This window comes from Diaporthe batatas, assembly GCF_019321695.1.
Source record: "Diaporthe batatas strain CRI 302-4 chromosome Unknown Contig00003, whole genome shotgun sequence".
Lineage (NCBI taxonomy): Eukaryota > Fungi > Ascomycota > Sordariomycetes > Diaporthales > Diaporthaceae > Diaporthe > Diaporthe batatas.
In genome coordinates, this window is record NW_025408550.1 from 7,205,247 (window position 1) to 7,232,645 (window position 27,399).

A 27,399-nucleotide genomic window follows, 5' to 3' on the forward strand; every position below is an offset into this window, starting at 1 on the left:
TATAAGTAAAATTAATAGGTCTATACTTATATATAGACTATTAAACTTAGTTAGTAGGTCTAATTAACCTAATTAGGCGCTTTACTACCTAACTAAGTAGACCTTTAACTAATATTAATACACACTACTTTACCTAACTACTTATATATAAACTAAATTAACTAATATTTATTATATAATTTAAATAAATATAAATTAATTAAAATAAATAAAAATAAAACTATTATTTTTTAAAAGTTTTAATTTTATTTAAATAAATATTTATTTATTAACTTTATTATATTATAAATAAAATTATTTAAAAATAATTATTTAATTTATTATATTTTAATTTATTAAATTAAAATAATTAAATAAAATAATTATATTTTATTATTTAAGTTTATAATTTTAATAAATTATAAATAAAATAATTATTAATAATTAAATTTATAATTATTTAAAATAAATTTTATTTTAAAAAGTTATTAATATTTTAAATAATTAATATATTTTTAAAATAGTTAAAAGATTATAAGTTTAATTTAAAATATATTAAAATTTATAAAAATTTTAAATTTAAGTTTAAAAGTTTTAATTTAAAGTTTATATTTATAAAAATAAAAGTTTTTATAAAGTTTAAAAAAAATTTAAATAAAGTTAAAGATTAAATTAAATTATAATATAATAAAATAATTAAATAAAAGTTAATTAAAATTTTATAATTATAAATCTTTTAACTTTATATTTAAAAGAGTTAATTATTATATTATATAATTTTATTTATAAAAATATAAAATTATTAATAAAATTTATTAAATAAATTATATTTAAACTTTAAATTTTATATTTTTATTATTTTTTTATAATTAAATATAAATTATTTTATAAGTATTAATTAGTGTGTATAAAGGGGTTAGTGTGTGAGTGGATATTTTAACTTATAATGGAGGGTATAACTGCTAACTATATACTTACACTGTCTAGCTAAAAGACTATAATAACCAATCTACCTATTAGTTATTCCTAGTAGTATATAAGTACCGTACCGTCACTCTATCCGTTTTTTGCCCTGTGAATATCCGTTCTCTTAAAGATGTGTCGCCACCTAAGTATGATGATACGGTCTCATAGGCATTGCTGAACCATGGACGACCAGTTGTTTATTGCACGTCTTTTGACCTATGTGGGTGTGTGCAAGAATGATTGCAAGCCGTCAGTCACACTGAGCGGCATTCACCTACCCTGTCAGCATATGAACAGAGATATGCACTCATAGTAGGGCCATACTATGTTGCTGTACAGCATATTTAGAAGTGTAATACGTGTGATGTGGTCTGCGCTGCCGCCTTTATAATTGCACATGTGGCTATATTACCCGCACGGCATATCCTGCACACTTCGTTTGGACAACACTTGGAGGAACACGCGATTGGTATAATGATACAAGTTCCGCATTCTAAGCAATCCAGCCTGTAACTACTAATGATACTCTGAAAATCTCCTGACTGACCAGCAGCCAACACAATAGTTCTCCTCAACATTATTGCCTGCCATTGCCAGAAGAAGACCCAGGCCTGGAACCAGCTGCGGCGGCGGCGGCGGCGGCAGCGGCGGCAGCGGCAGCAGCAGCCTTGGCTTCCGCTTCCCTCTTGACTTTCTGCAGGACCTTTTTCAACAAAATGTTCTTCTCCTTGTCTTGTTTCAGCTTCTTAGCCAAAACAGCAACAGTTGGTCTCCTTGAGTCTTTGAGTATCTTGCTCCCGGTCTTGTTTCTAAAAATCGGTCCAAAGAGTTCGACTTTGCTTAAGCCCTCTACTGCACCTTCTTTCACAAATTTCAGCAACCCATCAACATTCTGCGCATACCCCTGAATGGACTGCGCGGCTGTTGATCGACGTGCGGAAAGAATGAAACCGATCGCAAGTTCCATCCAGGCGATACAACCTTGAGGAGTCGACATTCCCTCGGGCTGGCGCCATTCAATGGTAGCCTTGGTGCTGCGTTTCAGATTCTCGAAGTTCCATGAGTAGTATCTGTCGTTGACCATTTCCTTACCATGGACTTCCAGGGGATTCATGAGATTTGCCATGTCTTCCATGGTCTTGCAACCTTGGATCAAATTGAAACATTGCGCCAACGTTAGGTCTCTAAACGTTGGGTTGTTGTTCTTGAATGTTTTTGCCCAAAAGTTGCCCCAGCGATGCTCCGGGAGTATAGAGCCGAAAGCAGTCTCGAAATGAAGGATGGCAATGCAGATATTCTGTACCTCTCCTACAGTCCAACCCCTTCCCGCGGGTGAGAGATGCACATGGAAACCACAGCTTTGGTTACTTTCGATGTTGCAGAGGCTCTCAAGAATCTGGAACGAACGGATGATCTGGGAGCGCCAAGAGCCAGTCTTGTCGAAAGCTAAGATCGGCGAAACAATCTCGAGAGCATCTAGTAAATTTGTGCGATATAGTCAGAAAATTTGACTCATGTAATTGGTTTGATTTTGGAATGCTAGAGTTCGGACGCTCACGTTTCTTGTCTTTGATCTCCCCTACAACCGTGGGATCCCAGGTGATCGACCATTCCTTGTATGCTGGACCTGTGTATGAGCCCAAGAAATCCGTATGGATCCCAAGCTCGTTCTTCTTGATATTGGCGTTCCAATGCTGGACAACGAGCTCTGAGAACTCTTCAGTCCCCATAGTTCTTGTGTCTACAAGAGACAACAAGCTCTCGACCTCAAGGCCAAGTCGCAACTCGTTGTTCGTGTTGCCTGTGTTGTTCGACATGTTATGAACTGATGAAATCTGCTAAGTGTGCTTTGTCGAAATCATACAGGAGTGAACAGGGTTTCTTAATTGTGACAACGGAAAAGTTTGAAGAATCTTGTCCGGTTGAGACTTGTGGATTCTTGCACAATTTTGAGATGAGTAGGGGAGGACAGACAGAATGTATAGATATTGTTGAGCGTGATTTATGTTTGAGAACACTGGATCAATCAAATGAACACAGGATGCAAGGCTTTTCTTATACACCACGCTCAACTCTTAAGTCATCCATCACGACATTAAACATTGCAAATATCTTACCATGTCTGCGGCGTAGCTTTGCGGCGTAGCTTCGCGAGGTAGCAAAGTGGCCTCTGGACCTGCGACCTTTGGTTTCAGCAGGAATGACGCTGACGCAAGATATAATTAGGATGGTGGGGTATAATTGAAGGGCCATGGTAGTTTTTAGTTGTTTTTTTGGCCGGGGCCGGGGGGCTCATCAGCTGTGCCGCCAGCTTGAACTGCAACCCACATACTGACCGCGGGAAAACTCGGAACCTGAGCGAGCAGTACCCAACAATAGGTTGGATCGCGGATCGCGGACAAATGACATGATCTTGAACGGGCGATTAGGTTGATGGCCTTTTCATCAAAGCCCAAAAATTGTGTTCCGCCCAGCCCATCGTTGAGGAGGTGCTTGAGTGAAATAGAGCACACGAGCACAATAGTTGTACACTCAATTATTAGGGACAGAATCGGGTAGCTACCTAGGTATCGATCCTGTCCACATAAAGCGGGAGACTCTGGGAATGTATGTGGCAAGGGTGGCGGGCCTGGATGCACGCGTGTGATTTAATCCCCCAGATATCCACCGGTCCAAATTTAGATTCGGTTAGCTAATCATTGCATATCACCGTTTGGCCGCTGGCCGCTGGCCGCTGGCCGCTGGCCGCCGGCCGCTGAAAGACCCAGCTACCGACTGTGCCGTCGGCTATACCCCCGGGTCTCTTTTCTCAAACTCGCTTTAGCCCCACACATCGGTGTACCGCAAGTATCCGTGGCGGCAGTACCGTGTAAAGCAGTGTGGAATGAAACTTCTACCCTAACCCCAGACGATAACTGCGGGACCGGTAATCTACATAAATGGATGCCTGGGTCCCAAGCCCGCAGAGAATTAACGAACAGACGCTCATCCTGCCCCTTCCAATGCAGCTCACTTGGTGCCATCCTACAAACTGCTTGTGTACTCTTATTATTCTCCAAGCACAGACATCTGCTGCATCTCATCAACAAATCATCCTGATTTAGATTGTTGTCGGGTCTTATCTTCAAGCCTGCAGGCTGCTTTCTTTCTTCATTTCTCTCTGATTGGATTGACAAAAACCGTATCTCCGTGTCACCTTTTCCACCTGTTGAAAGATGGCACAGAAGGCAGATTGTTCACCCTGTGCGCATGCAGAGACCACGGAGCACGTCTGCCAAGATCAGAGTCAATCGACAGCAATCACCTCTACTACACCATCAGCGACAGCTAATCGGAGTAACCTAATGCTCAAAAAATTCTTGGCCGCCGAAGACGATGATTCTGATTTTGCCGAGACTCACAGAAAGGCTGGAATAGCACTCGCGGAGGAGAATGCCCGAGCACATGAGGCCAAAGAGCTATACTTCTTTTATGGCTCTCTGATGTTTCCGAGGATGCTTCAAAATGTACTTGACCTGCCTGAGGTACCTAAACTGAAGCCTGCTGAGATAGTTGGGCTTCATTTGAAAATGTGGGGACCCTATCCTGCTTTAGTAAATGGAGAGCCAGGGGAGGTTGTCAAGGGGATGGCATATGAGGTTGATGGAAGTGAACAGAAAGAGAAACTGGCTAGGTATGAAACGGAATGCTACAGGACACGCAAGTTTTATATCAACGTGATTGGAGAGGGAAAGATTTTAGGGACAACCTTTGTGTGGAATGGACATGCCGATGAGTTGGATGAAGGTGTGTTTGATGCTATAAGCTGGGAGAAGCGGATGAATCAAATGCTTGACCGTTGATCCTACAACATTAAAGAGGAGCCGCTCTTTAATAATATAGAATCACAACATGGTCTTAGTAGGAAAAGCTTGGATATTTAGTTATATTATTACTTTATAAGCTTAAGTCTCTACTTAAATATTATAATAAAACTTTTAATTAATATTAAAAACTATAAATTTATTAATATTTATTATTAATGAATATTCTTTATATTAATATATTAAATTATATTTAGTTATTTTAAGTTAATATTTTTAATTTATTAAAAGTTTAAAGTATTATAAATTATAAATTATTTAATTTAATATTAATAAATATTATATAAAAATAAAATTATATATAATAAATATAATACTTTTATTTTATATATATTTAAAATATATATAATATTTTATATAATAATAAAATTTAAAATTTAATATTAAAAATATTAATAATTTTAACTTTATAATATATAAATAAAGTTAAAAGTATTATTTTAATAATAATATTAATTAAAATATTATAAAAGTTATATAATAAAATTAAGTTTAAAAATAATTATTATATAAATAAATTATATTAAAAGTTTAATTAAAAATTATTCCTTTAAATATATATATATATTAATAAAATTTTTATTAAATAAATATTATAATTTTTATTTAAATATATAATTAATTTTAAAAACTTAAAATAAAAAATAATTTATAATATACTATCTTTAAAATTTCTATAATAAAGTATTAAAACTTTTTTAAAAAATTAAAAATAACTTATAAAAAATAAAAGAAAATATAATAAATTAATTTTTTAAAATTTATACTTTTATTATTAATAATTATTAATTTTTGATAATATAAAAAAGTTAATATTTATTTATTTTATAATTATATTTATTTATTTAATTTTTAACTATTTATTTAATATAAAATTTATATATAAAACTTATATAAAATTATATATTTAATTAAAATTCTTTAAATTTTTAATACTTTTAATATAAACCTCTTTTAAACCTCTTTTAATACCCTTTTTAAAACCTTTTACTTTTACTTTTAAAACCTTTTATTATTACCTTTAAACCTTTTAAACTATATATATTTAAGTATTAACTAAGTATTTAAATATTAATTAAATATTAAAAAGTTAAAAGTTAAAAAGTAAAAATAAAAACTATACTCTTTCTAACCTTTTAATACTTTTTTAACCTTTTAATACTTTAAACTTTTAACTTTTTAATATTTAATTAATATTTAAATACTTAGTTAATATTTAAATATATATAGTTTAAAAGGTATATTAAAAGGTATATTAAAAGGTATATTAAAAGGATTTATACTTAAAGTATTAAAAATTAAAGAAGGAAATTATATTATAAAATCTTTTAATATTAACTTAAAAATACTTATAAATATAAAAGTTATTAAAAACTTAATATTAAATGAATAGTTAATAGGAATTAAATAAGTAGATATAATTATTAAATAAATAAATATTAACTTTATAAAAAATATAATAAAATAAAAGAAAAAGAATTTAAACTTTATTTATAAAATAATTATAAAAATATATATAAAGTTATTAAAAACTTTATATATAAATTTTAAATTATTAAAAAATTATATAATATAAAGAAAATATATAATATAATTAAACTTATATTTATTATATAACTTTAATTTTTAAGTTTATTAAAATAAATAAAAATAGAATTATTATTTATTTAAAAGTTTTAACTTTATTTAAATAAATATTTATTTAATAAACTTAAAAATTATATATTTTATAAATAAAATTATTTAAATATAATTACTTAATTTATTATTTATATTAAAATATAATTAAATAAAATAACTATATTTTATTATTACTTTAAATTTATAATTTTAATAATTATATAAAATAAATTTTTATTTTTAAAAATTATTATTATTTAAAATAATTAATATATTTTTAAAATAATATAAGTTTAATTTAAAATAAATTAAAATTTATAAGAATTTTAAATTTAAATTAAAAGAATTTAAATATTTAATTTATTTAAAAAAGTTTTAATTAAATTTAATAAAGTTATAATAATATAATATAATTAAATAAAAATTAATTATAAAATTATAATTATAAATCTTTAAATTTAATATTAAAAATATTTTAATTATATTATTTTTAATTTACTAATATTAAAACTTAAAATATTTAAAAAATTAAATAAAGTTTTATTATTTATTTAAATTAAATTAAAAGTATTAAATTATATAGACTTTATAAATTTAATAATATTTATTATATTATAACTATTATTATTAATATTATATTCTTTTTAAACACTAGGTTTTAAGTGCTTACTACTATATAAAGGCACTATGTATGTCCTTGGATGTATATGGAATAGAAGTGAAACTATATAGATTTAATAAAAGAGATTTAAATATAGTAACCTTTGGTAGAAAAGTGTTGTTTTAGGGGGGATGTGTGTGGATAGGTCTACAGACTTAGTCTTATAGCTAGTTATGTCCATTCTGGAGGCTGGAGAGGGTCTAGAGGTCTAGTATCGCATTATATATACATTGCACACTATTGTCAAGAAGACTGCTGTGGTTGGAGTGGGATACATTGGTAACAAGGGCTGGGTAACCTTACCCAGAAGTCTTCTGAGATGGCTTATGAGAAAGGAAGAGATTGGGCTGTGGGCTTACTGTCACCAACGAGGTGTGGCCGAGGTCGAGAAAAGATTCGCACGGCACCATCTCGATGGCAGGGAAACTGAAGCCATGGTGATCATCGGCTTCGGGTCGTGTACCTGTGCCAATGGGAGCCAAATTCAAACGGCCACCGTACCCAGGTGGTGACCGTCCAAGCAATTATCTAGGTTTGTTACTTTTTGCTTCTTTTCGCCTTTTTATTTGAAGTACGTGGAAGACATTGTAATTCTCTTGGAATTGTAGCATCCCTTCTTTGTGAGCGTTACGACGCAAGACGGCCTTCTTCTCTAGTGATATTGCCTGACTTCTCCACTAGATGTTGCAGCCAAGGCATACACAATAGCATTGCATCTTTTTGTTACGTCTTGGCCTTATCTAGAAAAGCAAAGAGCCGCGAGGTATTTGATTAATGGTTGAGGCATAAACCCCTTCTTCTCGTCTATCCGCAAGCATTATTTTGATGGGAAGAGTCCTATTCAAGTATTTTGAATTGAAGCAGAGTCTTTGCCTCCAGGATAGCAGCGAGAAGAGGTCGGCATTGATCGCTGTGAAGCTTTGAGCCCAGGATTTGAGTATTCCTCAGCCACTAGACTAAGTGATTGTTACATGTTAGAAATGGCACATGCATGTTATGATCGGCACGGCAGCGAGCAACTCACCTGGGCAGGTGGGCATGCAGCTACCCTATCCACTTGAACGGTACGGATACGAATTCCCAGTCACTTCGCGGGATCGTCAGACAACTCTCTGGGGCGGCGACATTGGTGATGCCAAATCAAGCATAAAATTGGAAGTATATATACACAGCATATCCGCCACATTCGTATACACTATAGCGCTGCGACAGAAGGGCAAAGAGTCGAGTAGGAGAGGGCAAAGAGCCTTGCCGTAGCGCCAGAATCCGCAAAGTCATCCCACAATGCTGACTGAATGTTCTATGTCAGCTGCCTCTCCCACTGCCGGTTTGCCATGTAGACTAGTTGGAACCAACACCGGAGCATAGCGAGGCAGAGCGAAAACCGAGCCCCAAAAGATCCGTACAAGTAACATTGAAGGCGATCCCAACAACTTGATGACTCGTTTGCCTAGCAGATACACAGGCGTCCCACCACTGATAGAAGCATCGTGTTGGTAGCCCTTATGATTTCTCGGCCTCGCCCTCATCTGATGTGAATGCGTTGTCCTTTCCCCGCCATACGGCCTCGATGATGCTCATGCGGCAGCCTTGAGGTCGCGTGACTCCCTACCGCGCAAGGACATGCGTCAGCTCAACATACCATATTTTAAGGAGATCATTTTCGCGAAGAAGAAGAAAAAACCAAAAAGTAAGAACAAAACAAAAACACCTCACTCACTTTGAAGACAAATCCCTCATCCGCCATGCGGAACAGTTCCCTAAACTCAGCCTCGGTGCGCTCCTGGGCGTTGAGCAGCGCGAGCATGACCAAGTCCATGCGGCGCATGATCTTCTCGTCCCAGGGATTCTCCTGACCCGGCTCACGCAGGCAGTGGTCGTTGATGATGATGCGGGCTCCCGGCTTGAGGGCCGGCACGAGATTTTTGAGTATCTTCACGGCATAGGGGGTAGAGTAGTTGTGCATGATCCAGCGGAAGTAGTAAACTACGGGAAACATGTCCGAGTCAGAGGGGGCTGTTGTTGAGGGACTGCCTTCTTTTTTTTCGGGGGGATGGGCAGAGGAAGGAAGCTCACCGTCGGCCCCTTTCACAGTCTGCGTCGTGAAAAAGTCGTGTGCCATGAACTCAACCCTCTCGGATACCTGAGCATCCTCACAGACTGGTTTGGGGGCACTCGCAACAGTCTTGGGGAGGTCCTGCACCACAAATTTCATGCCTTTCCACTTCTTGGCAAGGTCGACGCAGACGAACCCGTGGCTACCGCCAATGTCGACAAAGGTGCCACCAGTCGCTTCGATCTCGGAGAAGTCGTAGCCGTCGACAAAGAAGCGAACCTCGTATCCCTCGCCGCCCGTCAGGCTCGCCATGGCGCGGCCCATGCGCTTGGCCCGGTTCTCGTCCTTGCCAAAGGTGACGAACATTGGCTCTTTGTCGACGGTGTCGAAGGCGAACTGGAAGCCACTGCGGGTCAGCGATGTGGCCTCGGGGAACTGCCGCAGCGCCTGGAGGCTGTGGGCCGAGGCTGGGAAGATGTCCTCGGCGTTGAAGCCCACCCACGCGGCGAGCTCTGCGTCAGTGGCCAGGAGACGAGACGCCGCGGTGTGGGCGATGACCCCGGGAGAGGGCTCGCAGAAGACGTGGTTTGTCATGGCTGTACGAAGGGCGCGTGCCAGGTTCACAGGATCCAGCGGCGTCAGAGACTGTAGTTCTGCCAACGTGATGGGCTTGTCGAGCGGGACAAGTTTGGCTAGCAGACGTGTGAGCTGGGTTGGCGCTTGGAGCTCATTGTAGCCGGGTTGAACTCACCAATTCCATAGTTGTTGATCAGCTGAAGGGCCAGGACGTCAAGAAACTACAATGCCTCGTAAGAACATGTCTTGATATATGAGAGCACCGGCCAGGAACCTACCTCCCACACACCCCACCTCACACTCTCACGGGGGCCAACCGCCAAATCTCGTAGCTCCTTCGTGGCATGTATGATCTCCAGTCTGCTCCTCTGGACATGTTCTGGCAGCCTGGGAAAGTCATCTGCAGCACCGACATCGAACGACGGCATGGCAAGGCCGTTCTCGTTCATGTACGCCTCCAGTTTATCGGTCTCCCTCGCAATCTTCTGCGAAAGAGCGACCATGTTGGCCGGCGTTGAGACAGGCGATTGTGAGGGGTCGGCCGCCGGGGTAGAGGCAGGTTCCAAGGTGCTGGCTGGGTTCTGATGGGATTTGCCGTTCGGTGCCTTGCCAGTCTCTGGGCCGCTCGCCGGGGTCGTGACAGGCGAAGACGCAGAGAAGCCGGAAAAGGTCCGCCTGTTCTGCCGCTTGCGTTCGATGTCGCCGCTGGTGCCATTACTTTTTGGGGCCAGCCAGGAGCTCAGGCTGAACTTGGTCATGGTGGCCGCCCTCTTTGTGGCCACAGAGCGCCCTGCAGCAGAGACGCTAGGAAGGAGTGCGTGTTTCCCTATGGCCGCGATTTGTCAAGGGGCAAAGCCCCCGCGGAGGGTTTAAATGGTAGACTGCTTGCGTTGCAGTCAGTCAGTTGTCCACCAAGTCGCGTGTAAGCCCTGAGCCCAAGGCTCAGTGGCTCCGTGCCCATCGCCGCCATCGTGACACTGGGCAGGAAAAGCAGGCCTGGCGGACTTCCTGACGCCTGCCACAGGACAGTCACAGCACGGGAGGTTACACAGCAAGCAGCCACTTTCTGCAAGTGCCAATGCAGAGCCACAGGATGTGCAACATGGAGGACAAGCTAAAGCCATAACCAGAGCCAGTGAAAGCAGGGCCAAGCGGGGTCTGGAGGGGGACATGTCAGAACTGAGGTGAGGAAGACGAGCAATAACACGCCCGGGGCCGGGGCATAAAACTGCTGGGTAGGGGAGCACTTGTGGTAGCAACTTTTGTTTCACACAAACTCCGAAGCAGGAAGGCACCAAGAAACAAAGAAATAAGGAAGGAAGGAAGGAGGGAGGGGGGGAGAGTAGCAGACAAAAGAGAGCAAGAGAGAGCAAGAGAGGCGGCATACCCGTTGATGTTGAGGCCCCTCGTGAGGTTTAGGAAGCAGCAGCATGTGGACCAGGTCGGCGTGTCCAGCAAGCATACAATACGCAATACGCAATACACAATTTGAGACCCGAGAGACGGTAACCTTATCGCCAAAGGGCGGGCGCCTGGACGGTGGGCGAGAAAGGGGAACGGGGAGTTTATTAACAACGGAGAGGCATGCGGCGGGAGAGTGGTCGGATGGGGTTTAGCAGTGTCGCGAGGCTAGCAGGGACCATGAGACGGGCTTGCTTCCCAAGTGTCGCTCGGCACCTTTCAGCAGGTACACTACGGAGTACTGCTGGGCAGGACAGGCAGGGCAGGACAGGCAGGGCAGGACAGGCTGGCAAGCTGGCTACTACATAGTAGCAGGCTAGCAGTGGCAGGATGGGCTGGCTGGCTGGCAGGCTGGCAAGAGGGGGATCGATCCCACTATTCATTTCGCCCCGGGACGAAGCTCGTGGATCTCTCCGCCCAGTTTCCGTGGCCCACTGCTTGGGACGAATGGCGCCGAGAAACTGGGGCTAGCGAGCACGTCTGGACGCTGGACGGCCGGCCGACATCCTACTGGCGGCCAGCCCCAGGCCTTGTCACCGTCCCGGCACGGACGGTACGGGTAGACAAGACAGGTAGACAGACAGACATTGGGGCTACCCAGCCAGCATGGAGTGTCCGATGTGGCTGTTTGTTTGTTTACTACTACCTGGCCGTGGAGAGCCAAGGCACCGCTAGCACCTGGCCCGCGTCCCGAGAGCCAGGGTTGAAGGGGGACGAAGCGTGGGAAGCGTGGGAAGCGTGGGAAGCGTGGGAAGCGTGGGAAGCGTGGGCAAGCGTGGGCAAGCGTGGAGAGCTGCGCAAAAAGACTCTACTAGTCCCTGCCCTTGTGCCCTTGTAAGTTGTGCCCCAAGGCCAGGGCCCAGGGCCGTGGCAGTGGTGCGAGCTAAGCTGTGCCGGTAAGGGCATTATCCTGGCATCCTACAGTAGCAACCTTCTGCTGTGGCGGGCTGGAGCCATATCGGCGCCCCCGCTTACCTTCTCCCACACGTGCACCCTGTGCTGTGCGATTTAAACTGTTGCGAGAGCCGACGTGGTGCTCGTTGCCGTGAGTGGACTAGAGGAAGAAATCAAGGTGCTGCTTGACTCCAATTGGGTGTGGCCGTCTTGTGTTACCCCAGCATCTAAGCCCCCCTATCCTTCCACCCTACGAAGTACCTCTTCCCGTCTGCCCGTCCAGCCGTCCCCCGCCCCTCCCACCTCCCCCAGCATCCCGTACTGCACGTCATGGAACCGCCAGTGTGAGATTTTGAACCACATCACTTTAGCGATTGGTCGTGGCTGGGTCGGGCATCTCACCCGAGGCGTCGCTGTCCCGACTTGTCGGGTCCCCTCCCGTGGGAGTCAGCCGCCATGTCAGCCAGCATCTTGACTAAACACCCCTCAGCAGCTCACCGGCCAGCCAGGACGTTTCCCACACGTTCGTGTCATTTCGTTATGGGGCCGCTAGGCGGCTGGCATCGGTAATAGTGCCTATGATCTATCTGATCGGACGCTACCCGCGCGGACGAGCCCTAACAGCTGCATACTACCCTCTGGGAGCCCGTCAGGACCAGTAACCGGCGAGCAACCTGCACTGGCGCCCAAGCTTCCAGCCGCCTGGTCTCACCAGGGCTCACCAGGGCTCACCAGGGCAGAAACCCGCTCCCCAAGACAGGTGCCCACCGTGCCCAGTATGATATGGTGTCCCGTCCCGTCCCGTCCCGCCCCGCCTCGCCCCGCCTCTAGAGTCCATGTCCGGGCTTCTGCCCGCATACTATGTGCATCGGCATGTACATCAGCGCGCTGTTGTCAAAATACGCCTTCCTCACCTCGACGAGGAAGACTTCCACCTGGTCCCGGGTCCACCCGCAGCCTCGGGTCAGCGGGCCCAGGGCGATGGCTTGTGCGCCGTCCAGCAGGACCTGCCTCCAGTACTCTCCTACCATCTTCAGGTTAGGGTGCTTGGCCCAGGTCCCGAGAGGCACGTGGAGCACACGCTCGTGAATGTTGACAAAGCCGGCCTCGTGCATCGCGTTTGCGATCTTGCCACCTGCCGCCGCGTGGAAGTCAACCCCCAGGTTCGCCAGTCCGTCCTTGATCAGCCCCCAGTACTGCGCGATGGGATGGTCCGGTGCCATCGAGTTATTGGCCGAGATGGGGTAGTGATAGATCTCCTGTGATTCAATCCAGCCGCCAGGCTTCAGATGCCTAAAGCCCTAGTCAGCTGCTAGTAGTGATGATGAAGACACACAAGGTCCAGGGCCGGGAGGAAGAGGGGGGGGGGCTCACGTCATGGCCTGCTTGTACAGCCTTGGCCAATCCTTGATCGCCATGACCGTGTGCCTCGAATGCACATAGTCGAAATGGTCTTCTGGGTAAAGCCATTCGCTCTCGGCGTCATCGACCACGAAGTGCACGTTTGAGGGCACCCAGTCCGGCTGGATGGGGCTGAGGTCGATGCCGACGACGTTGGCCGCAGGAAGCTGGTCTCCCATCTCGATAGCCCATATGCCCGTCCCCGTGCCAATGTCGAGCACGTTCTGCACGCTGCGCTCGTCGAGTGGTGCGAAGTAGAGCTGCTGGCATAGCATCTTGACGCAGGCGTGCTTCATGTCCTCCCGGTCCTGCTCGGCCTCGTCGTTGGGGAAGTTGTACCTGCCTTCCCTGAACCTGTGATAGCGCCGTCCGTTCTCAAACAGGTAGTCCCGTGCGCTGCTGGACAGAGAGGTCGAGGCGAAGCTGGCCCGATCAGACTCGTAGCCCGGGTCGGATTCCAGCTCGTCCTCGTCGACAACAATGTTGCCGTCGCCTGCCTGCCGCACAGAGTCTTGGTCATACTGGACAGCGGCAGCGGCAGCGGCAGCGGCAGCGGGTTCGTCGCCCGGGCGTGTTGAGTAAGGATGTTGGGTTTCGGTAGACATCCATGGATCTTGTCGACCTGGTAGGGACTGCTCTGGGGCCACGGGGGAGGAGGGCGTGACATGCTCATGATGAGGGGGTTGGCGCGGGCTCGCATGGGCCTGTTGTGGTGGTGGAGAAGGCTCAATTGGGGCAAGAAGATTCTCTATGGTGGGTGGAACGGATGGTCGTGTAACTGGAGGCAAAGACTGAAGGCGGGGAGCTGCAGACTGTGGTGTAGGCGACGGCTGGCGGAAGTTGTCGGGGCGTGGGGAGCCGTCATCCGTCCTGGGCCTCTTGGAAGGTGGCTGTTGGTGGTGGTGAGAGGCCGCGGGTTCATCGTAGACACCATTGTCTTTGGACGCGACCGAGATGGCCGAGTCGGTCTTGTGGAGAGGGTCCATGGTTTATTACTATCTCACATCCCGTGCGTGGACAGGACAGGGAGGTGAAAGATCAGGTGTGGCCAGCTTAGAAACAGAGGGAGCAGGCAGGGCGGCGCAGGGCGGGTGCTCCGGATGATGCGACGCGCGGGCAGCGGCCGCAGGATAGGGCAGTGAGAAGCTGGCGTTGGGCTGGAGTTCCTCAGGCGCACGGGGTCATGCAGTCAGTCTGTGGCTCGGCGAAGCAGCTGGACGAGGTTGAAGGGGCGGCAAGACGGGGGCGCGTTGTTGCAGCGAGTGAGTGAGTGAGTGAGTGGTGAGTGGTAAATGGTAAGTGGTGAGTCTTTGGTGGGATGGGCCTAATTATTGCAGTCAGGAGGCTGGGTTGTGCGTGCTGCGGTGGTGCAGTGGTGCGGTGCTACACGCCTGTTATTAGCGTGGCATGGAAAAGGAAAAAGCGCTTGGAGTACTGGCTGGCAGGCTGGTAGGCAAGTTCCGCCGTCTATCGGGATGGGTTGGATGTTGGACAATAGACATGGACATGGACATGGACGAGAACGAGGAAGGACGACGGGAAAGTGAAAGGGGATGGGGGGAACTAAATGACAGGGGGCATGGTTCTAGTTCCTACCTACCTACCTAAGTAGGTATCTAGGAACGAACCTACCTAGGTACTAACCCAGGTTGCCCACCTACCTACCTACCTACTTACTGACCTGGGCACTCAAGTAGGTAGCCTCAGGTGGCCAGTTGACGGCGCCCGTTGGCGGTCAACCGTCGACTATAACCGCTGACCAACGGTCAACATCATCAAATCTGGACCAGAGGTCGGAAGGGATGGGCTTGACTTGAACGCGTGCTGTTGGGTTGAGATGCGAGATGCGCAGCCTGCAGCCTGCACGCATGCAGTGTGCATCTAGGTAGGTGGGGAGACGTCACACCAGATAGGCGAGTGCGACAACGACACGGCCCCCCCCCAGAGTGGCCGCTTTCTACTCCGTAGGCCCTCACGGCCCACCTGCCCACGCACGCACGCTCCTCAGCACGCACAGCCTGACAGCCCGACAGCCCGACAGCTGCTCAGGCGCAGAGATCCTGGTCTCACCTCGGTGCGCCACGCCACAACTCGATCAGGACCGTCTGGAGGGGACCGGGACGATCGGGCACCACCGCTAGGCCTATTGCACCCACGCAGGCACTGCGCCCAGGCCTGGGCGGTGTAAATGCCTCAGGGGGCCGAGGCGCTTCGTGTCCTACCATATTAGGGCTCTTATTATTATCGTTACAGTACACAGTAGTCGCGGGGGGCGGGGGTGGGGTGGGGTCCTGGTCAACAGATACACTACCATGTGCTCGGCAGGATCTACGGAGGTTCTTCCAATAAATCTTTACCGCCAAGGAGCAGGGGGGGCTGTCTTAGCTACTAGAAAGTCTATGGATACCGACCCCCAATACGTAGAATACATTAGATAAGTACTTTAGGCTTCACTACTTCCAACTAGTCCCCAGCTTGAATTTTTTAATATACGCTACTTTCAGGGGGCTGGTCCTGATCTATTGGTACAGCCAGATGACTGCATAAATAGAAGGGATATAGCCCCCCTTGCTCCTTGGCGGTAAAGACTTATTGGAAGGATATCTGTAGAGCCCACCTGCCCACCTGCCCACCTGCCCACCTAGAGAGATCGGGTTCATCAGATCGCTCACATTCAGCTGCAATCGATAGTGGCCAGCCCGTCAGCCCCGGGGTCGTACCTAGGTACGAGGTACGGGAGCACAGGCCAGGCCAGACCTGCGCGCCACGTCCTCAGCTCCCTCCCGCCCCGAGAGCCCTCCCTGCCTTGTGCCCCGATTTGACAGACAACCCAAGGTCGACATCCCCCCATCCCCCCATCCCCCATCCCCCCCGATGGCCAGCAAGCCCGTGGCCTGTGTCGGCTCGCCGGCCTTTGACCCCGCCACTCGTGTCCACGACGCCCAGGCCAGGACCGAGGCCCTCTCCCTCCTGGCCAACCATGACCTCGCCGGTGCCGTCAAGGCCTGGTTCCAGCTCCCTGCCGACGACACTTGGACCTACCATGCCGTCACCGCCGTGACGCTGCCCCAGGTGCAGCACATCATCGGCCTCGGCGGCCTCAACGGGCTGCACGCCTGGTATGCTTCGCCCGAGCGCCGGGACCCGCTGCCGCCCCCGCCGCCACAGGACATCGACGACTATATCCGCATCTTCCAGCCTTCCAGCCTCACATCCTCGGCCCTCAAGGCCCTTGCCGCCAATGCCAAGAAGGCCAGCATCCGCTCCAGCGTCGCCGCCCACCTCGCCGCCAAGCGCTTCATCCACCCCGGCGCCGCACACCTCAACATCCCCAAGAGGAAGCCCTCCGCCAAAAATGTCCCCCCAAACATCTACCTGGACTTCTGGGAGTGGTCCTGCCGCAACCTCGAGTGGTGCGGCCCCTGCCCCGAGGCCGAGGCCCGCCCGCAGCAGAGCCACCACGTCCTGCCCGTCTTCATGCACCACTTCGGCTGCGCCGTGCCCTCGTACGAGAGCCTCGAGGTCTTGCGCCTCGTCGCCGCCGGGAGGACCGTCGTCGATGTGGGAAGCGGCAACGGCTATTGTGAGCATCACCTTGCCACCTTTTACCGATCCCCGTCTTTCTTGGGGCTCGTGGCACGACTAACTTGACCACTAGGGTCCTTCATGCTCCGCCTGCACGGCCTGCCCGCCGTCGTGCCCGTCGACAATGCCCAGAGCGACTGGCGTGTAAGCTGGGTCTCCGACACCGTCATCAGCGACGGCACCAAGTGGCTGGCACAGCCCCGCAACGCCCATGGCGCCGACATGGTGCTTCTGATGGTCTACCCCGTGGTCGGCGGGGGCCTCGCCGGCGGCGTCCAGGGCGGCTTCACCAGGGACCTGATAAACGCCTTCAGGGGCGACACGCTGGCTGTCGTCGGCACCCAGAACCGGAACGGCTACACATCTTTCAGCGACATGACCTTTGACGAGTACATGCGTCACGAGCAGCCCGCCTGGACAAAGGTCGTCCAGATACCGCTGCCGAGTTTTGCTGGCAAGGACGAGGCCCTGTACGTCTACCAGAGGGGCGACAGGGCAGCCAAGCTCGCAGCCACCCCAGGAACAAGTCCTGCATGACCCATCTGCCTGGGGGTGGCGCGTCGCTCTCCGTCGAAGAAACCTGGACGTCTTGGATTATAAACCTCGAGCAGGGCTGTCTTGTACACCTCGTGCGGTCACAATCGCGTCGTTGAGGTTTCGGGGCGACCAGACCCCTTCTGGCCAGTCTGCAAAGCGCACCCGGTCTGGGTAGGCCCTAGATGCCGGAGCTGCAGTGGCCGTCTGCACCTCGAGGTCCAGAGGCGCCTACCAGACAAGGACCTTTTCCTGACACCACTCCTCCGTGCCTGTACTGACAACACATGGCCTTGTCGCAATGGTCGTTTTCTTTTGAAAAGGAACATTTCCTTGTTCAAGGCACGAGAGGTATATCCTGGATCATACACATCCATCACGACCTGGAATTAAGGCCATTATATATCACCGACAGGACAGGATTCTACAACTCAATCATTTTCGCTCGGAATGTGCAACCCGCTGGGCAAACACTCATGATTGTATTATGTGACTACTGCTCTTGCACCATGCCCTCGCCCCCGTTTGCGCCTAACTTGTCCTCCTGTAATGGTCTGCCCAAGCCCCTGGACGGGTCTCGGACACAATTCCAGGAGCACACGCGCCTGACAAAGGGCACTAGCCTCTCCTCGGGGGACTGGGTGAGGTATTGCACCGTCGCACGGGGTCCCGAGTCGGCAGATTCCCCGGGGGCCAAGCGGTTCACAAAGATCTCCCACCATTCGAACCACTGCGCGGTCGGCCTGATGACCCGCCGCCTACAGACTGTGCAACCCAGACCACCTGTGTATGAGTTTACCTGTGTGTCGGCGAGCAGCTCGCACATGCGCGTGTTCTGGGTGGTTTCGGCTAGCATTTCGGGCAGCTCGGACAGGTAAGGATTCCTGGCTGATGCCTGGAGGGCTAGTTCCATCAGGGTAGGTACCTTCGTAGTCTTGACCTCGGTGGAGGGCAAGGCCCGTTGCCGGGCAGTGTCCTGTGCCGGCGGCAACGGCTCCGTACTGAGGTCTTCTGTCGGCATGATCTTGTCGCCAGACCTGACCCGGAAAGCCGAATACACCCTTCCTTTTGTGTCCTTGAACTCTACTGGTGATCTCGCCCACAGCTTGGCGTCCAGGTACGAGCCGGCGTGAGGCTCATGGGAGAGCCACTTGCAACCCCTCCCCTTGGGGCCCGGTCCAGGACTTGTCCGGTCTGCATTCTGGGATGACCAAGGGGCGTCCGGCTCCTGGCCGCCTTCCGGCTGGTACCACGGGTTTGGGTGAAGCATCACCGTCTCGAGCGAGCTCTCAGGGTCGTAGATGAGCTCGAGCAGCTCGATCGGCAGGAATCTCAAGCTGTTCAGCGAGACGTTCAGGGTCTGCAGCTTTTTGAGCTTAAAAATGGCAGGGGGCAGCTCGGTGAGCGAGTTCCCCCGCAGGCTCAGGGTGGTCAGGTGGTCGAGGTCGAAGACCGCGCCAGGGACCCGGGTGAGCTGGTTGCCCCAGAGAAACAGGTGCAGCTCTGGGTCCTGATGCTCAAAGGGGACACCCCTCTCGACATTGGGGATCCGGGCGATCTTAGTATCAGAAACATTGTTGTTAGCTGTGTTCTTAGTTTTAGATATATCATTGTTCTATATCTTTTTTGAGAGTATAGTACCTGCGATATCAACGAGATGGTTGGGTTGGAGATGTGCCCGAGTCCCTGGGCTCTACCCTGCGCGTCAGCAAGACTAGCGTCCCAAGAGGTCTCTTGGGGGGGGCTCACGATAAGTCGACAGCCTCAATGCCACGGTCGATACACTGCCGGATGATGTCCTGGGCCTTTGCCTCCGCCTCGGAGAGCTTTCCCTTGTGCGACAGACGCGGCACCTGGGTAAGCTGCGGGGCCGGCGGTCTCGTTGTTGTGGCTCGGGGCAAGACCATGCTGTTCGCCCTGGCGGGGGGGAGCTCGTCCAGGATGTCATCAATGGAACTGTCACTGCCCATGAAGACACCGCTGTCGACCGGGACAAACGGTCTCTTGGACCTGGACGCGGGGCGGCCGCCGGAGCCAGGGCGAGGACCCAGGCCGGAGTCCGAGCTTGCTGGGCGCTGCTGGAACCAGGAGCCAACATAGCGCTTCTTCTTGTGACGGCCATGAACATAGTTGTCCAGTGCAGGGTCATCATCGCTAGAGAAGATGGCAGGGTCACTTGAGTCGGACCAGATCTGGGAGGCGGTGCTTCGTTTCCGCTTGGCAAAGGACTGGGTTTGCGCGTCCCACGAGACGGCGGGCTGTGGCGGCAGCGAGGGCTCACGCGTTTCTGGGCGTGAAGACGGTGTCAAATGGTCCAGTGAAGGCGGAGAGGACGCCTGGTGCTCCGCGGGTTGAGCCACTTGTCCATGTTCTGGAATGTCCTGTCCGGCCTGAGAAGCCATGTTGCCCGCAGATCCGGCGGATGACTGCGTATGTCTGTATGTCTTGGAAGCCCCTGCAGCTGGGCAGTTCGGTCTTGGGAGGAGGTGAAGCGGGTTGGAGGACTGGAGGAGTGGTCGCGTGGGACGCGTTCTGTCTCCGTGACGTCCGGGGGGGTCGAGGGGGCCACGACAGGGTTGCCCTGGTGCCCAGGTACGTACCTGGGTACAGCAGGACCCGTGGCCAGGGGTTCAGTGGAGCTGTCTGCCCCCTGTCGCGGCCCCGCCCCACGCGTCGTTGGCGCGGGCAGGGCCGAGGAAAGCACTGGCCACAAGCCGGGCCGTTGAAGAAACAAACAGAACTGCCTGTCTGTGCTGGGGCGCAATGTAGGTACCTACTGCAATGGCGCTGGCAGGGGCTTTCTTATTATAATTAGGTTACCTAATAGTTAGTTGGGAACTTATAATAAGAGGGTATATTACGGTAATCTAGTATATTACGCTTATTCCTCTAGAGGTACCTTTCTATTTAATTTATTAATAAAGGTATTTATATTTAAGAATTTTAAATATTTTTAATTACTTTAATATAAAGATTAACTATTAAACTCTTACTTTATAATACTCTTTTATTATATAGTATTTCTTCCTCTCCTCCTACTTTTTACTCTCTTTTTACCCTCTAACTAATAAGCTACTTTTTAAAATTATTTTTAAATATTTAAAGATCTTTATTATTATTAACTATAAAAAAAGGAAGGAGTAAAGTAAGTAGGCTTATAGTAAGGTACTCTCTTTATTAAATTATAAAGAAAGTATATCTAGAAGAAGTGTAATATATTAGATTACTATAATGTACTATATTGTCGTATATTCTAAACCAACTGTAAAAAGCTCCTTATGGGCACCATTATAGTAGGTAAGTACTTAATTAAGTAAGTCTCATGTACTCCGTACCCTGCACGCCCACGCAGCCAGGGCCGACCGTATCCTTCCACCCACCTCGTACAAGCACGTATCTACAGTAGACCTACATCACCGTCTGGGAATACGTTCCTCTTCCGGAGAGGCACCCGGGGCAAGAGACCACTTCAGCACCGCCCCTGCCTCCCCCCGATGTGTTTTATTCTTCACGCCTCTACTCCAGCGAATCCTCCGTAACGTTGCCCCATGGGGAGCCCATTGCCAAAAGTTGCCGATCTTGCCACGCTCCGCACCTTGTTCTTATCTGCTGGGTCGCCCATAGTACTGGCTATTTCCTGCCCGTTTCCACTGCCGTGTCTGCGTGTCTCCTCACTCCTCGCTCCGACCTCATCCCGACGACGTCATGCATTGCTGGGAGATAGCTGCGGGCACAGAACAAGCACTTGATAACTTGCCGAGCCAGCTCCTGGCCAACCATCACCAGCGGCCCGATAGCAAACAAGGATGGATTCTCAGAGCGTTGCTTTGCCTGATAAGCACAACCCTTAGAGTGGCTGACAAGAGCGTCCTGCTACGACGACCATGGGTAGGTGGGGTTTGTGCAGACTATTATGGTTGTCTTACAAATAAGCGCTGCCTCCTTCATGTGCTGTGCGCTGTGACAGTCTCGTCGTCCTTCTCGAATCAATCCGTGTCATATACTCGCCTTGGACTCAAAGAACTCATCACTCACCATGGCCGACAAGATATCGGATGACCAGCCCAGCCGCACAACGGGCAACCTTGTTCCGGACGCCTCGGGGAAAGCCATGGACTTGGAGAAGCAGGCGCTGAGGAGCAAGGATGCTGATGCTGCCTTGGAGTTCCTGTGCTCAGAGGGGACCACAGTAATGACGGATGTGGACGAGAAAAGCCTCGTGCGCAAAATAGACTGGAGAATTGTGCCTCTTATGTGTAGGTTCTCTCAATACCAGACAGTTGGTCGCTCAGTATCGAGCTAAGAGGAGTACCGAATACCCCAGGGGCATGTTACAACCTTCAATATCTCGACAAGACACTGGTGAATTATGCCAACGTCGTAAGCAGCTTGCGCATACTACGTCGACTCCTTCAAGAAGAGCCCTGTCCCGTCTTTGGCCTGTGTTTTCAAAGAAAAACGTGTGACGCTGCTGGCTTTGGGGCTGAGCTGTTACTATAGCCACATTGCGGCCCTCTGTCCCCCAATCCGTACACGACTACCTGCTTGGTCTCCTCAAAGCTGACTCCCCAAATGCTACAGATGGACCTCAAGGAGGATACGGGCATCAACACCGACCAGTTCTCCCAGCTCGCGCTTGTCTTCTACGTGACGTATCTTGCATTCGAATTTCCCACGGGTTACCTTATGCAGCGCCTACCCACGGCAAAGTACCTTGGTGCCAACGTCATTCTCTGGGGCCTGATGACCGCGCTCGTGTCCACAGCAAAGGACTGGGCCGGATTGGTGACCCTTCGAGTCCTTTTGGGGATCTTCGAGGCCGCCGTTGCCCCGGCGCTGGTAAGTCAGGTCCAGGAGCAACCCTCACATCACTCCCCAAGTGCAGGAGAGTGTGCAGCAAGACACTGTCAGGATCAAAAACACAATTCAGACCCCTGCGACCTGATGGCTGGCTGACCGCGGCGAATGCCGGTACTGGTCAGATCCTTGTGACGACCATGTGGTACAAAAAGGGCGAACAACCCCAACGTATGGGGTTATGGTACCTAGGCACGTCCACGGGTGTCATCATCGGCGCGCTGGCATCCTTTGGCTTCCAGCACTACACGAGCAAGGCCTTCACCAGCTGGCAGATTATGTTTCTGGTGTTTGGGCTGATCACAATGGCGGTCGGGGCCTTGGTGATCTGGGTGGTGCCAGATAACCCAATGAAGTGTAAGTTCCTTACGCGGGATGAAAAGGTATGGGCTGTCGAGAGGTTGCGCGAAAACAAGACGGGCGTCGAGAATAAACACTTCAAGGCGTACCAGGCCTGGGAGTGCTTCAAAGACCCGCAGACCTGGCTGATTAGCCTCATAACAATCTCGTCCAACGTGCCCAACGGCGCCGTCTCCTCGTATCAGGCGGCCATAATCAAGAGCTTTGGGTACACCTCCAAGGAGACGGCCTTGCTATCCGTCCCATCAGGCGTCATCACGGGCATATCTGTTCTCAGTGCGACATACATGGCTGGCCGTTTCAATCTGCGCGGCCCCATCATCATCGCATATCTCCTGGTCGGAGGTGTTGTTGGTGGTTCCCTCCTGGCGTTCACTGCCAACGGCAGCAAGGGAGCTAAGCTGGCTGGGAACTACCTGACAAACATTGTCGGAGCGAGCTTACCGTTGTTGTATTCATACTCCGGTGCGAACTACTCCGGTCATACCAAGAAGGTGACCATGAATGCGGTTCTTCTAATGTCCTTCTGTAAGATGATCCGGTCCTCGGTGGGTCGCAAAACTCCGGCAGTGAGGCTGACCGAATCGTGCCCAGGTCTTGGAAATATCATCGGGCCCCTAACCTTCAGAGGCAAAGATGGTCCCGATTATATTCCCGCAAAGGTTAGCTGATCTACAGAGGATACGGATGTCCCCATGCACTCTGCATTTAGTGTCGCCCCTTAGTTGACGAAGTGACTGACTGAATGCGACAAGGTCGCGATAGTTGTGACATCTGCCTTCGCTTGTTTCACGACAGCGCTCCTCATGGCGTATTACACGTACGAGAACAAGCGCAGAGACAACTTAATGTCCGGAGTTGCACATCAAGAGAACAGCGAGTTTCTCGACCTCACAGACAAGGAGAATTTGGAGTTTCGCGTGAGCCATCTCCCCCCGACCGATTCCCGGCCTCGTTCTGATTGAACCAACAGTACCGGTCATAATGGTTTGGGGCAACTTCCCCACATTGGAATGAGTTGAGTGGGGCTTGAACGCGATTTGGCATGTGTGAACCTTGTGGGAAATCTAGGTGGACATGAATATGAGAGGCCTGCTGCCGCGAGCGAAACGTAAGCATTGTTAAAGTCAGCGTGGGCGCTCGACCGTATCAATGCAGTGGCTTGATCATTCCGCGATCCTTACGCTTGGCCCCCAGAGGCTGTGATGTAAAAATGCCGAATGTGCCGAGGGTCGCCTCGAGAGTGACCTGAGCGGGCGACCGATATTCCTCAGAGGCCAGTCATTCTCATACTTAAGTCGGCAGCACCAGATTCGGACGCCTTGCGCTCGCCTTTCTCGGGCCGATCAGTCCCAATCGTCTTCGTCGTCGTCGTCTCTGGCAGTTGTCTTGCTGCTTCTGATCCCCTTGCCGGCCATGAGCCTCTCCTCTTCAGCATCTTCGGCTTCCCTCCTTCGTTTGACAACCCTCATGTCATTATTAGGGAGGGCGCCAACTTCAACCAGAATCTTGTCAAGATCTAGCAAGCTCATGCGCACTCCCCCAACAGTGGTAAGTGTGACAATCTGCTTCACGATGTCTCCGTTCTTGTAGACAAGTATCGTGGGGCAATTCTTCTCTGGGTAGTTCTCGATGGCCTGTGACGCTCTCATCTCGCAAAACTTGATATCGCCGTATTCCTTGGCCGCTTGCTTCCATAGGTCGGAAAGCACTCTTGACTCGACGTTGGTGCCCCCCGAGGACGATGTCAGGTTGACGAAGACGACGCCGTTGTTTGATGCTTCGGTGACCTCTCTTTGGTAATCCGGCTTGGACAATGGGTAGACGCTTCCGTGAATGGACTTCTTCTGCAGGGCGCCAAGCTCGGCCATCCTCTTCTGTCGGTATTGCTCGAGGAAGTCGTCATCTTCATCGTCCTCGAGCTCGTCCAGCTCGTCGAGGTCTTTACCCTCAAGGCGGTTCTCATGTGCGATTTTCCTGGCCTCGACGATTGCCTCTTCGATCATTGGAGTCGGGCTTGGGGGCTTCTCAGGGATGACGCCGTGTTTGCGCAGAATGTCGTTCCTGCCGGGTGATCAGTGAGATTTGATGAGACGGGTTCGGCCCAACGCACCATTCTGTGTCGGCATTGGGGTCATCGATTGGCACAGCTATGCGCTGGTCTCCTGGTGCGGCCATTGTGGTCGAACGGTGTTGTCGAATCAGATAAGAGGCTGTTGGGGGTGGGACAGTGGTGCTGGTGACAGGCAGTTAGTTGTGCTTGTGGGTAGAAACAACGTTGCTGCCTGGAAATCGGGCACACGCCGTCGTGTTGGTGGCGGTGGTGGTGGTGGTGGTAGTGGTGGTGGTCTTGTGTGTCCGGCAAGAGAAGACAATCAAGAGATGCACCAGACTGTTGCTGTTATAAGCGTTGCTAAACCTGATGCTGGGGACAGAGCAAGCACAACTCAGGTTATGTGGACAATGTCATACAGTACAGGTAGCTGGTTACTCCTTATTAGAGCTTATTAGAGAGCTTCACTGACGACCCCACAGTGGGGTCGGGCGAGCCATTGTGCAAATGATCTGACTTCGGTTCTGGCTCTAGCTAGGTAGGCTCAGGCTCGTTGGGGGAGACAAGGACCCTGGCCGTAGAGTACCTGGGCCGCAGCTGAAGAAGGGTTGCTTGCCACTTGTATGTACTGAGTAGGCCGAACGAACAGTGGTGGGTCCGGCGGCCACTGCACGTGACAGGAGGGAGCTCGGACCAGGCACACAATCTCCTCACCCGCTCACTCGGCCACTGGTTGCAAACTGGGGGCCCTTCTAACGAACTTTTTCTCCGCCACTGCGAGACCTCGTCTTGACGATAATCCAGCCATCGACAAACGACCCAACGGACACGTTCCCCAGTCAAGACATCTCGTCAACCGAAACAAGACATTCAAGTCAAATTTCCGACAAAAATCAATCAAGATGGTAAGCCGATTTCGATGATGTCCCGGCCGCCCCGGTGTGCAGTCGATGGAAACGAAAACGGTGTGCCGTGGGAAACGAGGTCTGCATGAGACCACCGAAAATTGGACCATCAGGCAACGCCGACGGCTCGAAGACGAAAAAATGCGAAGATGCTCGACAAGCGACGGATCATGACGGACTACCCACGGCGCATCTGAATCCATGACTGCAAAACACACACACACACACACACACCCGCCACCGGTCGGCCAGGCGCCTTGATAAAGACACCTCTGGCCGTTCGGAGGTGCACCTCGTCCGGCGCGTCGGAACATCAAAGCTAACAGCACACCCCTCGCCAGGTTCTCGCTGTCGATCTCCTGAACCCCAGCCCTGCGGCCGAGGCCAAGAAGCACAAGCTCAAGGTATGATGACCAACATCACATCCTGCGTCCCGACGTCTCGCCCGCCCCCAGGCCAGCAGCTACTGACACTGGACTTGACAGACCCTTGTGCCTGCCCCCCGCTCCTTCTTCATGGACGTGAAGTGCCCTGGTTGCTTCACCATCACCACTGTCTTCTCCCACGCCCAGACCGTCGTCATCTGCCAGGGCTGCACCACTGTCCTCTGCCAACCTACCGGTGGTAAGGCACGACTCACAGAGGGCTGCTCTTTCCGAAGGAAGTAGTGGCGTGCGTGCTGAGATGACGTCGGGCTTCCCTTTCCTTACGGCTGGTTTACGACAATGAATTACGATGGCACATCGGATATCTGCAAGACAAGACCCTCTCAACATGGGCGTTTAGACAAATAATTCGGCGGCCGACCTTGTGTTGCGGGTAGAAGATGGAACATCCAAATTCACCTCATCGAAAAATGGAGGGGGCGTTTGGGGTCCGGATATCTGCATCATCATCAACAATCGACTTTTTCAGTTAAAGAATCAAGACACGAAAAAGCCCCTCTGTGGTCGTCGTGGTCGTCGTGGTCGTCTCCTTGCGCTTGTCGTGTCACGAGTACGTTTTGATTGCAGAAGATATGCTGCATCGACCGAGGTGGATAGCCGGAAATGGGCATTTTCACGAGCGTTTAGATCTGTCTGCAAATCTGTGTGTGACGAGGTTGGTCGGCAGACTGGCTAGACGTGATGACGTGGATCGCTAATTGAGGATCGCTATACCCGTACCTTGGGGCAGAGTTGGAGGACTCGAGGTGCTTCGCGATTGCAATTTATTGAGATTCACAAAGCCTGGTATCTCCAGCTGCCCCCGCCCCCCTCTCTCTTCGTGTGTGTGTGTGTGTGTACCCGTTCGTAGGTGTATCGTGACAAATGTAGCGTAATCATTGAGCAACCATCAATATGCTGGTTTGCCGCTGCTGAATCACATTTCCTCACCGCAGGTTGAGATACACGAGTCGAAGAAGAAGAAATGCCCCGCCACCGTGGTCTCAGGCCATGGGAGCATCTGTACGCTTGGCAGACTGACCTCGGCATTGATGTTGTGCCCGGGCGACGATAGTCAGACCAAGGAAAGGAAGGGTGGTTAATGGTGGTCATGTCGTACCGACTCTCGACCGTCCCACCGCACATCAGTCCTGGAGAAAGACATACTGTCACATTCAATACTATTACTCCCCCGCTTTTTCT

General features: G+C 49.5%; 8 protein-coding genes across 8 annotated transcripts; 3 read left to right on the top strand and 5 right to left on the bottom strand.

The window, feature by feature from the left end:
- Positions 1-1,447: 1,447 nt before the first annotated feature.
- On the bottom strand, positions 1,448-3,487 carry KVR01_002209 (uncharacterized protein). Its single transcript, XM_044787702.1, has 3 exons — positions 3,063-3,487; positions 2,504-2,746; positions 1,448-2,421 (listed from the first exon to the last, which is right to left on the bottom strand). The coding sequence occupies exons 1-3, from the start codon at positions 3,196-3,198 to the stop codon at positions 1,523-1,525; spliced, it is 1,278 nt and encodes a 425-aa protein (XP_044647224.1). The 5' UTR covers positions 3,199-3,487; the 3' UTR covers positions 1,448-1,522.
- Positions 3,488-8,592: 5,105 nt separating this feature from the next.
- Positions 8,593-10,479, bottom strand: KVR01_002798 (uncharacterized protein; the record flags this gene model as incomplete). The annotated part of the gene is made up of 5 exons (XM_044789653.1): positions 8,593-8,697; positions 8,810-9,075; positions 9,166-9,837; positions 9,897-9,942; positions 10,000-10,479. The coding sequence occupies 5 exons, from the start codon at positions 10,477-10,479 to the stop codon at positions 8,593-8,595; spliced, it is 1,569 nt and encodes a 522-aa protein (XP_044647813.1).
- Positions 10,480-12,391: 1,912 nt separating this feature from the next.
- KVR01_002511 (uncharacterized protein) lies at positions 12,392-15,248 on the bottom strand. Its single transcript, XM_044792795.1, has 2 exons — positions 13,451-15,248; positions 12,392-13,369 (listed from the first exon to the last, which is right to left on the bottom strand). Exons 1-2 carry the CDS (start codon positions 14,461-14,463, stop codon positions 12,904-12,906), a joined length of 1,479 nt encoding a protein of 492 aa, XP_044647526.1. The 5' UTR covers positions 14,464-15,248; the 3' UTR covers positions 12,392-12,903.
- A 1,078-nt stretch (positions 15,249-16,326) lies between these two features.
- Positions 16,327-17,599, top strand: KVR01_002230 (uncharacterized protein; the record flags this gene model as incomplete). The annotated part of the gene is made up of 2 exons (XM_044790184.1): positions 16,327-17,060; positions 17,136-17,599. The coding sequence occupies exons 1-2, from the start codon at positions 16,352-16,354 to the stop codon at positions 17,597-17,599; spliced, it is 1,173 nt and encodes a 390-aa protein (XP_044647245.1). The 5' UTR covers positions 16,327-16,351.
- On the bottom strand, positions 17,296-20,106 carry KVR01_003908 (uncharacterized protein). Its single transcript, XM_044783675.1, has 3 exons — positions 19,346-20,106; positions 19,238-19,289; positions 17,296-19,154 (listed from the first exon to the last, which is right to left on the bottom strand). The coding sequence occupies exons 1-3, from the start codon at positions 19,996-19,998 to the stop codon at positions 18,090-18,092; spliced, it is 1,770 nt and encodes a 589-aa protein (XP_044648923.1). The 5' UTR covers positions 19,999-20,106; the 3' UTR covers positions 17,296-18,089.
- Positions 20,107-21,014: 908 nt separating this feature from the next.
- On the top strand, positions 21,015-25,443 carry KVR01_002611 (uncharacterized protein). Its single transcript, XM_044789173.1, has 4 exons — positions 21,015-21,852; positions 21,921-21,976; positions 22,178-22,435; positions 22,579-25,443. The coding sequence occupies exons 1-4, from the start codon at positions 21,633-21,635 to the stop codon at positions 23,482-23,484; spliced, it is 1,440 nt and encodes a 479-aa protein (XP_044647626.1). The 5' UTR covers positions 21,015-21,632; the 3' UTR covers positions 23,485-25,443.
- On the bottom strand, positions 24,160-24,991 carry KVR01_002714 (uncharacterized protein; the record flags this gene model as incomplete). Its single annotated transcript, XM_044794780.1, has 2 exons — positions 24,160-24,877; positions 24,927-24,991. The coding sequence occupies 2 exons, from the start codon at positions 24,989-24,991 to the stop codon at positions 24,160-24,162; spliced, it is 783 nt and encodes a 260-aa protein (XP_044647729.1).
- A 93-nt stretch (positions 25,444-25,536) lies between the features above and the next one.
- Positions 25,537-26,995, top strand: KVR01_003881 (uncharacterized protein). Its single transcript, XM_044791566.1, has 3 exons — positions 25,537-25,771; positions 26,113-26,175; positions 26,257-26,995. Exons 1-3 carry the CDS (start codon positions 25,769-25,771, stop codon positions 26,437-26,439), a joined length of 249 nt encoding a protein of 82 aa, XP_044648896.1. The 5' UTR covers positions 25,537-25,768; the 3' UTR covers positions 26,440-26,995.
- The last annotated feature ends 404 nt before the right edge of the window (positions 26,996-27,399 follow it).